Raw genomic sequence first — 13,720 nt, 5'->3', positions numbered from 1 at the left:
GGATGACGGGATGGCGTGCACAGCGACGTGATGACGTTGACGGAGAGCGCCGACGATGCAGGGGATCCCGAAGAGGACGCGCCGGAGCCCAGAGGACAGGTAAGAGACATCACCGGAGCTCACGGGGCACCGTAAACGGCTATCCGGTGGCAGCTGAAGCAGTCTGCGCTGACGGATAGCCATTTATGCGATGGCCCCGACATAAAAAAGCATCGTATGTTGATGCTGCCTTCAACATGCCTCTGAGAGAGCATCGCATGTTGAAATTATCGTATGTCGGGGCCATCGTAGGTCGAGGGGTCACTGTATATATATATATATATATATATATATATATATATATATGTATTGCAAAATATTTTCGTCTTCCCAACCATCGCTGTTGACCGCAAACAGGTTGGAGATGACTGGGGGAGATGGCCATCTTTTTTCATCTTTGGGGAAACCTCTTGAAGGGGTACACCGGTGGTCAACGTGTTTTTCCGTTTTTGACTTACCCTATTTGTTTTGTTTAATTTCTATTCTTGTTGTTTAGCCTACTCTATTTCCGTTCTTTGTTGTCTTTTTATCCCCCACTTTGTTTTCCTATCTTTGCTTCTATTTCCTGTTTCTTGCTGTGCTGAAAACTACAAATCCCAGCATGCCACATGCCTTGCTGGTTTGGGGCAGCTCCTTTTTTTTTGTTTGTTTGTTCCGCCCTTTACCCATCCTACTATTTTCCCGGGTCAGCCCCCTTATACAAAGCACACTAATATAATCAGCCCTGGTTGGGATACACTGGCACACACACACACAAAAGGGACTACAACTCCCAGCATGTGTCATTCAGGAGTCTTCAGTATGTGGTATAACACCAGCATGCTGCCTCTGTAGTCTCCTGGGGGTTGTAGTTCACCACACCTCTGTAGGGCATACACCAGTGTTTCCCAACCAGGGTGCCTCCAGGTGTTGCAAAACTACAACTCTCAGCATGCCCTGACAGCCTTTGGGCATGCTAGGAGTTGTAGTTTTGCAACAGCTGGAGGCACACTGGTTGGGAAACACTGGTGTAACATGATGTGTATGCTGAATAGGCTAGAACGGTGTTTCCCAACCAGTGTGCCTCCAGCTGTTGCAAATCTACAACTCCCAGCATGCCCAAAGTCTGTCAGGGCATGCTGGGAATTGTATTTTTGCAACAGCTGGAGGCACACTGGTTTGCAAACGCTAGCATACACACACACGCACACAACAGGGACTACAACTCCCAGCATGTGTCATTCAGGAGTCCCCTCACCCTTCACATATAGGGGGAGATTTATCAAAACCTGTGCAGAGGAAAACTTGCCCAGTTGCCCATAGCGACCAATCAGCTTGCTGCTTTCCTTTTTATGAAGGCCTGTGAAAAATGATGTTTTTATACATTTATTATGTGTGTTGTTTAGCTCTTCTGGTCAGGTGACAACATTCCAGAGGTATATATATATATATATATACTCATGATATGCTCATTTGAATTGTGGAGGCACACTGGTTGGGAAACACTGGTGTAACATGATGTGTATGCTGAATAGGCTAGAACGGTGTTTCCCAACCAGTGTGCCTCCAGCTGTTGCAAATCTACAACTCCCAGCATGCCCAAAGTCTGTCAGGGCATGCTGGGAATTGTATTTTTGCAACAGCTGGAGGCACACTGGTTTGCAAACGCTAGCATACACACACACGCACACAACAGGGACTACAACTCCCAGCATGTGTCATTCAGGAGTCCCCTCACCCTTCACATATAGGGGGAGATTTATCAAAACCTGTGCAGAGGAAAACTTGCCCAGTTGCCCATAGCGACCAATCAGCTTGCTGCTTTCCTTTTTATGAAGGCCTGTGAAAAATGAAAGAAGCGATCTGATTGGTTGCTATGGGCAACTGGGCAAGTTTTCCTTCACAGGTTTTGATAAATCTCCCCCATAGAGATAATTCCCAGTATGAGATTTATTCCCCTGCAGTCCATACATCCCCAGCCCGTGCACCTTCTCATCCTCCCCTTCAGATAAGGCTGCTTTCACACTATAAAACTCATCCGTTTTAAAGATCCGTTTGATGTTCCATTAGGAAAACCCTGAAAATCGTTCATTAAACGTCCGTTAGAAAATCCCATTATAGTCTATGGGATTTTTACATTATCCGTTTTAATCCATTATAGTCCGTTATTAATAACGGACGTTATTTTGTAACGGGAGAATGAACGGAAGAAATAGTGCATGCAATATTTCTCCCGTTACTATCTTCCGTCACAAAATAACGTCCGTTATTCATAACGGACTATAACGGATAATGTAAAAATCCCATAGACTATAATGGGATTTTCTAACAGACGTATGGGATTTTCTAACGGACGTTTAATGGCCGATTTTCAGGGTTTTCATAATGGAACATCAAACGGATCTTTAAAAGGATGAATTTTATAGTGTGAAAGCAGCCTAAGGCTTATCTTCTCTGTGAGGTCCTTCTCCTGTGCAGACCTGCGTCCTTAGAATACAGAGCAGGGGGGAGGGGAGGAGCTGTGTACTCAGCTGGATGAGATGAGGGGGCGTGGCTTATTCCTCTCTTGCAGACAGAGAGAGAAAAAAAAAAAGCTGTGACATCTTGTCCACAACAGACTCAGAACTGTGGACAACAGTAAAAGAAAACCCTCTGAACTACAGAACTTCCTGCCCAACAAACAGGTAAGAAAAACACACACATGCTGCCAAAACATATAACACGTGTATATTGCAAAAAAACTAAACGTACAAAGAAGATGCCATATAGTCAAAAAAATTAACCACCGGAGTACCCCTTTAAATGACATCTCACCCAGCCAACCAGCACCCTGCTCTGTACTCATGAGAGGCAAGAACAACAAAACAGTTGTCTACAGATGGGGGTCTCTTCCTTTTGGAGCAATATGAAAGAACAAGAGGCGCTCCCTGGTGTATCTCATGCTGCCATAAGAATGTGGTTTTCCATTATGCTTTTTTTATGCTATGCTGCTAATTTTGTGACTATTCTAGTGATGTTTTTATATATTTATTATGTGTGTTGTTTAGCTCTTCTGGTCAGGGGACAACATTCCAGAGGTATATATATATATATATATATATATATATATATATATATATATATATTCATGGTATGCTCATTTGAATTGTGTCTAATGAAGAAGCCGGCCCAGCTTCGAAACGCGTTGTACATTTATCCTTTTATAAAAAATTCCCATGTTGGTATAGTACGTCTATTTGTTGGCAGCGCCCAATTATCCTCCTGGATCTGGAGGTCGTGGAGTTGGAGTTTGCACGTCTTCCTTTTTGAGGACACTCAGGGTTGGTTAATATATATTTACAGGGAAGTTTCATTTAGAGAGAGTGCTATTCCAGGAGTTGGCTCTCACTTAGAATTACCTAGGCCGATAACCATGACAAGGGGACGTCCTCTACATCTAGAGGAAAGAAGGTTTCACCACAATCACAGACGGGGATTCTTTACTGTAAGAGCAGTGAGACTATGGAACTCTCTGCTCCATGGTGTTGTGATGTCTGACTCAATACACAAGTCCTGGGCCTGGATGTTTTTCTTGAAGGAAAGAACGTTGATTCATGGATTTATTCTGATGCCATATTGCGGTTGGGAAGGAATTTTTACTCAATAAGGCAATTAGCATCAGCCTTATGGGTTTTTTTTATCCGCCTTCCTCTGGATCAACACAGTAGGGTTTTGGGTTGAACCCGATGGACTCTATGTTACTATGAGTGTGGTGAATTTCCTCTATAAATGCAAAATATAAACATACAATTGGCCAGAAGTCTAAAAAAAGACACATACGCCTACGGTTCTCTTGCTGTGGTCCTTCAGCTCCAACGCTCTCTTCTCCGCAACTCAAAACGTCTTTCTCTGTTCATAATATTCCAAATGAACGACTTCTCTGTCCAAGTAGTGCAAGACTCCGCTGCTCTGTAGAAAAGGGAGAATATTATGTCGGGCAATGTTCTGTATTTGCAGGTGGGACAACCCGAGGTAGCGCTTAGCTGCTCCAATAACCTGAACCAATGAATCTATTCCACTAGGACCTTTACACAGCCGATCAGTGGAGGTGCCAAGAGTCAGGACCCCAATCATCTAGTAATGACGGCCCCATCTAAGAACAGATCTGTTCTCTTCTCCCAATAGTGGACACTCACGGGGAATAAAATAGTGTCGGCTATTGAGAGATCTCTCCTATTGGGAAAAAGGCTCAAAAATCTTTCTAAATGACCGAATACTGTCCTGTACTCACTCCAGAGTGTAATTACCTATAAAACATGATAATAAGCAATATTACAAGTTGAATCTCCCAGTGCTGTTTAATCTCCCCTTATCCCTCCCCCCGTATCATTTCATCCCCACTTTATACCCTGTGACACTTTATTCCCTCATGCCTTGTGCCAAATTATCCCCCCTTACCTCTGTGCCACATCATGTACTCTTGATCCCCCTGTGCCATTTCATTCCCCCTTTATTACCCTCTGTGTAAATTCATCACCCCCCTCTTTATGAAGTGACACAGGAGGATAAAGGGGGAATGAAATGGCACAGGGGGTGGTAAAGATGTAAAAACATTTTTTTTTTCCACTGGAGTACCCCTTTAAAGAAATAAAAAGTGCAGTACTCACTTTACCAATCCCCGCTGCTGCTGTTGTGATGGTGCGCGAGTCTCTGTTAATCTCCACTTCCTGGTCCTCCTCTCTACAATCAGGAAATACGTGCCCAACCAATCATGGACGGCAGTAGTGACACACCTCAGCCAGTGATTGGTTGGGGGCGCATTTTCAGATTTTATAGATGTGGAGTTTAGCAGAGTCGCGGGCACCATCACAATAGTAGCAGAGGGGATCTGTAAGAGTGCTGCTTTTTTTTATTATTCCCGTTTGCCCTCTTTTTTTTATACATTTTATCCTGCCATACAACCCCTTTAAAACTTTTTGTGAATTTATGTTTGTTAATATTTTTCCAAATTTTTCCTTTTAAAAATAGCATGATTGAACCTGCTCTCCGGTGCCTTAGATGAAGATGTGCAAATTATATGTTTTTGCTTTCAGTCCTGACATAGCCTCCCGCAGATTGATTTATGTAGCTTCCTACTAAGTAGTATAGTCAGACTCATAACATAGCTTGCAGCCAGAGATTGACAGTACCTACGAATTTCATGTACGAATGAGTTCTAGTCCTAAATTCAATGCATATTAAAGCATACCTGTCAATACAAAAAAAAAAAAAAACTTTTGACATGTCCTAGGGACATGTCAAAAGTTTTTATCGTTTGGGTTCTGAGTATTCCATACCAACCAATGGCAAGAACGAGCCAGGAGAGAGGAGCGCGGCCACACACATCTCTCCCCATTCTGTGTTTATAATGCCTGGATGACACCATAGGCTTACATTATGAGTTCGTCCAGGTCATGTAACACGGAGCAGGAAAAGAAAGAAAAAAATAAATTTCCTTACAATTAAAGGGGTACTCCGGTGAAAAACTATTTTTTTCAAATCAACTGGTGTCACAAAGTTAAACAGATTTGTAAATGACTTCTATTTAAAAATCTTAATCCTTCCAGTACTTATCAGCTGCTGTATACTACAGAGGAAGTTGTTTTCTTTTTGAATTTCTTTTCTGTCTGACCACAGTGCTCTCTGCCATGTCAGGAACTGTCAGCAGAGAGCACTGTGGTCAGACAGAAAATAACTACACAACTTTCTCTGAGATAATTTAAAGGAGTACTCCGCTGCTCAGCATTTGGAACAAACTGTTCAGAACTCTGGAGTCGGCGCCGGGAGCTTGTGACATCATAGCCCCGCCCCCTCAATGCAAGTCTATGGGAGGGGGCGTGGCAGCTGTAGACTTGCATTGAGTCTGTAACTATGGTAACCCCTCTACTTTTGCCATTTTTCCTTGCCTGCGATGATGTAAGAGGTAAAGATTTGGTCATATGTTGAGGAGGTGTAACTAATTATGGATACAGTTGTTGTAGCATGTATAAAGGTTTGTCCTGCAGAGCCTATTGTTCATGCCATGATTAAGATCTGTTAACAGATCGAAACGCGTTGGAGTTTTGTTTGGAGTTTTGTCGTGTTTTTTGATACGCTTCATGTAGAATTTTATCGGTAGCTGGAGAATCGCCAGCGTTCTGAACACTTTGTTCAGAACGCTCGGAGCCGAAGGCCGTAATCGTGACGCCACGGCCACGCCCCCTCCATTCATGTCTATGGGACGGGGGGTGTCAGCCGACACGCCCCCTCGCATAGACATGAATGAAGGAGGCGTGGCGTGATGTCACGACCACTGGCGCAGGAACCCAGTGTTTGTCTAGAATGCTGGGTGCTGCAGGAGATCGCAGGGGGTCCCAGTAGCGGGACCCCCGCGATCAGAAATCTTATCCCCTATCCTTTGGTTTTATGAATGCACATATTCTGATATTATTTTTTATTTATTTTTTAGTTTTTTCAGTTTTGATTTCCGCTTGCTGTTAGTGAATGGAAACAATTTTTTTCACATTCAGAGGCTGAAAATCTATTCTGATGATATCCAATTAACATAGTACTTCATATCCTGCAACTATGAGCAATAATACAATAAGTGTTTCCTTTCATTTACAACAACCGGAGATCTTAAAAATAGGCAAGGATTTAAATGTAAATTTATTCAAACATAATGCATATTTTTATTGTTATTTTACTAGGAATAAACTTTATTAACTTAAAACTAAATATTGGTATACCATAAAAAAAAGAAAAAGGTGGTGGCAAATCCTTTCACTCTGCTGACTGACAAGGGTCATGTAGGGTTGGACCAACCAATGTTAAAGGAGTACTCCGGTAAAAAACTATTTTTTCCATATCAACTGGCTCCAGAAAGTTAAGCAGATTTCTAAATTACTTCTATTAAAAAAATATTAATCCTACCAGTACTTATCAGCTGCTGAAATAGAGTTGTTCTGTTCTGTACAACCACAGTGCTCTCTGCTGACACCTCCTGTCTGTATCAGGAATTGTCCAGAGTAGGCAAACCTCTTCTACTCTGGACAGTTCCTGAGACAGACAGAGGTGTCAGCAGAGAGCACTGTGGTCAGACAGAAAAAAACAACTCAACTTTAGCAACTTATAAATACTGGAAGGATTAAGATTTTTTAATAGAAGTTATTTACAAATCTGTTTAATTTTCTGGAGCCAATTGATATGAAAAAAATGCTTTTCACCGGAGTACCCCTTTACCCCTGGTCATCAATGTTTTTGTTCTAAAACATCACATAATATAAAATGTCTCTTGTAGTTTGACCCTTAAAGGGGTACTCCGGTGAAAAACTTTTTTCTTTAAATCAACTGGTGACAGAAAGTTAAACAGATTTGTAAATTACTTCTATTAAAAAATCTTAATCCTTCCTGTACTTATTAGCTGCTGAATTCTGCAGTGGAAATTCTTTTCCGTTTGAAACACAGAGCTGTCTGCTGACATCACAAGCACAGTGCTCTCTGCTGACATCTCTGTCCATTTTAGGAACTGCCAGAGTAAAAGGAAATCCCCATAGCAAACATATGCTGTTCTGGGTAGTTCCTAAAATGGACAGAGATGTCAGCAGAGAGCTCTGTGCTCATGATGTCAGCAGAGAGCTCTGTCTTTCAAAAAGAGAAGAATTTCCGCTGTAGTATTCAGCAGCTAATAAGTACAGGAAGGATTAAGATTTCTTAATAGAAGTAATTTACAAATCTGTTTAACTTTCTGGCACCAGTTGATTTAAAAAAAAAAAAAAAAGTTTTTCACCGGAGTACCTCTTTAAGTGCTGATATTGTAATATACATCATGTTAAAAAGAAATCTCCATATGTACAGACGCTATATTTTTTATGCCCCCAGAGAATCTGTAAGGGGTAGGATTTGCACAAAATCCAAGAACAGAGTTTTCAACTATAGATGTTAAGGATCAAAAGGGCTGACGGTAAAGTTCAGTGGATATTAAGACCTGTCACTAGCAAACATAATCCCGCACAAGAACATAAACGGCGCTAATACTTTCCCTTTCAAGAAAGTCTTTTATTTTATGCTTCATGAACATTTGGCCCTGAAGGCAGAAGTCACTTAAACTGAGACGGATGATCTTAGGATCATGATATAATATCCATTCAGTTTCTAAAGACAAAAATGTCCTCAATATTGTGTATTGACTAGTGTTTCCCAACCAGGGTGCCTCCAGCTCTTGCATGCCTTCGGCTGTCCGGGCATGCTGGGAGTTGTAGTTTTGCAAGAGCTGGAGGCACCCTGGCTTGGAAACACTGGTATAGACAGACAGAAGAATAGAAAATAGATTATACATATGAGATAGATAGATAGATAGATAAATATGAGATAGATACATATGAGATAGATAGATAGATAGATAGATAGAAAGATAGACAGATATGAGATATATATAGATAGATAGATAGATATGAGAGATAGATAGAAAGATAGACAGATATGAGATATATAGATGGATAGATATGAAAGAGATAGATATTAGATAGATAGATAGATAGATAGATAGATAGATATGAGATAGATAGATATGAGATAGATAGATAGATATGAGATAGATAGATATGAGATAGATAGATATGAGATAGATATGAGATAGATAGATATGAGATAGATATGAGATAGATAGATATGAGATAGATAGATATGAGATAGATATGAGATAGATAGATATGAGATAGATATGAGATAGATAGATAGATAGATAGATATGAGATAGATATGAGATAGATATGAGATAGATAGATATTAGATAGATAGATAGATAGATAGATAGATATGAGATAGATAAATATGAGATAGATATGAGATAGATAGATATGAGATAGATAGATATGAGATAGATATGAGATAGATATGAGATAGATAGATATGAGATAGATATGAGATAGATAGATAGATATGAGATAGATATGAGATAGATATGAAATAGATAGATAATACTGCCAGGAGAGCAGCACAACCAACAATGTAATCCAAGTAAATGGTGCACGCTGTGTAGGAACCTTGGTGCCGGGATCCCAGTTCAATAAATCCAAAATAGCAGCAGCACACAACGTATACGGTGCAAAAATAGTGGTTTATTGCATAGAGCTCTACTTACACTGATGCAATAAACCACTATTTTTGCACCGTATACGTTGTGTGCTGCTGCTATTTTGGATAGATAGATATGAGATAGATAGATAGATATGAGAGATAGATAGATAGATATGAGAGAGAGAGATAGATAGATATTAGATGGATAGATAGATATGAGAGTGATAGATAGATATTATATAGATAGATAGATATGAGATATATAGATAGATATGAGATAGATAGATGATAGATAGATAGATATGAGATAGATAGATATGAGATAGATAGATAGATAGATAGATAGATATGAGAGAGATAGATATGAGATAGATAGATATGAGAGAGATAGATAGATAGATATGAGATAGATATGAGATAGATATGAGATAGATAGATATGAGAGAGATAGATAGATAGATATTAGATGGATAGATAGATATGCGATAGATATGAGAGCGATAGATAGATAGATATTATATAGATAGATAGATATGAGATATATAGATAGATAGATAGATTTCATGTTTTTAATTTGCTTTTAATTCACTGCTGATAGGGCACACCTGGGATACCGGTTTAGGGAAACTGATATATGTTTATTTTATGAGGATTTTGCTAAATTTATATTGATGTTACGATTGCATTGGTTTGTAATATATGCACTTTATATATTGTATACACTTACATTTTATGATTGTATTTTTGATCACTTTTATGACAATGTTTACATTTGATTGTTTGTTAACCACACACCTGATATAATGTGGATGTTGTAACCTGTGTACCATGCTTGAAAAAGATGGCGGGATGCCTTCGAAACGTTGCATCTGATATGGGTTAAATAAATCCCATTTTTTGCACTTTACTACCAGGTGTGCTGCTGTATCTTCTTTCTTCTTGGATTATCTGTGCAGTCTGCGATTGGGACTGCTATCCTCGCTTGCACCCCAAGATTTTGCCAGAATACGTGGTTGTGCTGCCTGCTCTTTACATAGATAGATAGATAGATAGATATGAGATAGATAGATATGAGATAGATAGATATGAGAGAGATAGATATTAGATAGATAGAGAGATAGATATGAGATAGATAGATATGAAAGATAGATAGATATGAGATATATAGATAGATAGATATGAGAGAGAGATAGATAGATATGACAGAGATAGATAGATATGAGATATATATATATATATATATATATATATATATATATATATATATTAGATAGATAGATATTAGATGGATAGATAGATAGATAGATGGATAGATATGAGATAGATAGATATGAGAGAGATAGATATATATAAGATAGATATATCTAAGATAGATAGATAGATATGTGAGAGATAGATACATAGATAATATGAGATAGATAGATAGATAGATAAATATGAGATAGATAGATATGAGATAGATAGATATGAGATAGATAGATATAAGATAGATAGATATATAATAGATATGAGAGATAGATAGAAAGATAGACAGATATGAGATATATAGATAGATATGAAAGAGATAGATAGATAGATATATGAGATAGATAGATATGAGATAGATAGATATGAGATAGATAGATGGATATGACATAGATAATACTCCCAGGAGAGCAGCACAACCAACAATGTAATCCAAGTAAATGGTGCACGCTGTGTAGGAACCTTGGTGCCGGGATCCCAGTTCAATAAATCCAAAATAGCAGCAGCACATAACGTATACGGTGCAAAAATAGTGGTTTATTGCATAGAGCTCTACTTACACTGATGCAATAAACCACTATTTTTGCACCGTATACGTTGTGTGCTGCTGCTATTTTGGATAGATAGATAGATATGAGATAGATAGATATGAGATAGATAGATATGAGATAGATAGATAGATATGAGAGATAGATAGATAGATATGAGAGAGAGAGATAGATATTAGATGGATAGATAGATATGAGAGCGATAGATAGATATTATATAGATAGATAGATATGAGATATATAGATAGATATGAGATAGATAGATGATAGATAGATAGATAGATATGAGATAGATAAATATGAGATAGATAGATAGATATGAGAGAGATAGATATGAGATAGATATGAGATAGATAGATATGAGAGAGATAGATAGATAGATAGATATTAGATGGATAGATAGATATGCGATAGATATGAGAGCGATAGATAGATAGATATTATATAGATAGATAGATAGATATGAGATATATAGATAGATAGATATGAGATATATAGATAGATAGATTTCATGTTTTTAATTTGCTTTTAATTCACTGCTGATAGGGCACACCTGGGATACCGGTTTAGGGAAACTGATATATGTTTATTTTATGAGGATTTTGCTAAATTTATATTGATGTTACGATTGCATTGGTTTGTAATATATGCACTTTATATATTGTATACACTTACATTTTATGATTGTATTTTTGATCACTTTTATGACAATGTTTACATTTGATTGTTTGTTAATCACACACCTGATATAATGTGGATGTTGTAACCTGTGTACCATGCTTGAAAAAGATGGCGGGATGCCTTCGAAACGTCGCATCTGATATGGGTTAAATAAATCCCATTTTTTGCACTTTACTACCAGGTGTGCTGCTGTATCTTCTTTCTTCTTGGATTATCTGTGCAGTCTGCGATTGGGACTGCTATCCTCGCTTGCACCCCAAGATTTTGCCAGAATACGTGGTTGTGCTGCCTGCTCTTTACATAGATAGATAGATAGATATGAGAGCGATAGATAGATATGAGAGCGATAGATAGATATGAGAGCGATAGATAGATATGAGATAGATAGATATTAGATAGATATTAGATGGATAGATAGATATGAGATAGATAGATATTAGATAGATAGATATTAGATGGATAGATAGATATGAGAGAGAGATAGATATTAGATAGATAGAGAGATATGAGAGAGATAGATATATATAAGATAGATATATCTAAGATAGATAGATAGATATGAGAGAGAGAGAGAGAGATATTAGATAGATAGAGAGATAGATATGAGATATATATATATTAGATAGATAGATATTAGATGGATAGATAGATATGAGATAGATAGATATGAGAGAGATAGATATATATATAAGATAGATATATCTAAGATAGATAGATAGATATGAGAGAGAGAGATAGATAGATAATATGGGATAGATAGATACCGTAGATTTTAGATAGATAGACAGACAGACAACCGAAACCAGTCTTCGTTTTTTCACATTTCTAGGGTTGTATTTCCAACTTATTTTATTTCACCATCAGATATTTACGGAGATGATGGTTGATGTTACTTTTATAGAAATAGATAATTAGCCTTACATTGACACAATCTCCTTTCTAACCTACAGTTCAGTGATGTTCTGGGACATCCGCTCACATAAGCCTAATGTACAGACAGCGACAAGCAAGAAACAAGCAGAGCGGGAGGCTCCTCTCGGGGTTCCGGATACCTTCAAACACATCGATCTCGTATGGAAGCCTCTTCTCAAGGTACAGATCCATTGTGATACAAAATCCTAAAGGAGAAATCCAGCAAAAATAAACTTACCCCCTATCCACAGGACAGGGGATAAGTAGCTGATCGGGGGGTCCCGGCTCAGTGAAGAGCGCGTGTGCAGGTGGCACGTACTCTATTTATTTCTATGTCAGTGCCAAAAAACCAGAGTACAGCACTTGGGCATCATCTGTGCTCTCATAGAAATGAATGGAGCTTGTGCCGTCTACCACATGCGATCCTCGCTGAGAGAGTCGGGGTCCCATCCTGAAGATTATGGGGGGATCCTAGCAATCTCCCAATGGTTTTTTGTGTCCAAATGTAGTCACTCACCATTTACATATTGGGCACCTTCAAGGCAAACTGCACAGTTGATGTCCTCATAGCAATGTGTATGACTCTAACACATACTATAGCGTATAAATCTAGATATAGATGTACAGATCCCTGTGACTATGTTTTCCGCGTTAAAGGGGTATTCCAGATTTATACCTCTTACCCCCTATCAATGGGGACGTGACATCATGGCCACGCCCCCTATTGATGTCACACCACGCCCCCTCCATTTATGTCTATGGGAGGGGCGTGACAGCCGTCACGCCCCTCCCATAGACATAAATGGATGGGGCATGGCGTGACGTCACTAGGGGACGTGGTCGTGACGTCACGTCTCGGAGGCAGCGCCTGGCACAGAATTCCAGGGGCTGCACTGAGATCGCGGGGGACCCCTGAGATCATACATCTTATCCTCTATCCTTTTGATAGGGGATAATAGGTATAAACCTGGAATACCCCTTTAATTCTTTATGGAGTTTTAGAACAAATGTTGTAATAAAGAGAATGACAGTTTTCTTGAGAATCTACATTGACAGGGATGACATGAAGAATTCGGATTCCCTGCGGCCTCCCTGCTACAGTCTAGAGATACTGCTACTCAGAAAGGAAGTGATTACAGTGATACCTGGAGGTAGACATATGGGAAGGCCTGTATGCAAAACATAGACCCATCAGCCATAACATTAAAACGGTGATAATCTGGTAACAATGGTGTCTGTCA

At 38.9% G+C, this 13,720-nt stretch overlaps 1 protein-coding gene and 1 long non-coding RNA gene across 4 annotated transcripts in view; one reads left to right on the top strand and one right to left on the bottom strand.

The window, feature by feature from the left end:
* The window catches only part of DNAI3 (dynein axonemal intermediate chain 3), a 219,886-nt gene that overhangs the window by 63,873 nt on the left and 142,293 nt on the right, over positions 1 to 13,720 (top strand). For all 3 annotated transcript variants that reach the window (XM_056532517.1, XM_056532515.1, XM_056532516.1), the window contains exon 15: positions 12,518 to 12,659. In XM_056532517.1, coding sequence (XP_056388492.1) covers positions 12,518 to 12,659 — 142 coding nt within the window. The remainder of the gene's footprint in view (positions 1 to 12,517; positions 12,660 to 13,720) is intronic.
* Positions 1 to 13,720, bottom strand: part of LOC130283281 (uncharacterized) — a 51,444-nt gene that overhangs the window by 1,033 nt on the left and 36,691 nt on the right. The window contains exon 2 of the long non-coding RNA XR_008846629.1: positions 3,838 to 3,966. This is a non-coding gene — a long non-coding RNA (uncharacterized LOC130283281). The remainder of the gene's footprint in view (positions 1 to 3,837; positions 3,967 to 13,720) is intronic.

This window comes from Hyla sarda, chromosome 7 (assembly GCF_029499605.1).
Source record: "Hyla sarda isolate aHylSar1 chromosome 7, aHylSar1.hap1, whole genome shotgun sequence".
NCBI classification, from domain to species: domain Eukaryota; kingdom Metazoa; phylum Chordata; class Amphibia; order Anura; family Hylidae; genus Hyla; species Hyla sarda.
Note: the sequence above shows the minus strand (reverse complement) of the source record. Positions and strands in the feature narration are given on the sequence as shown.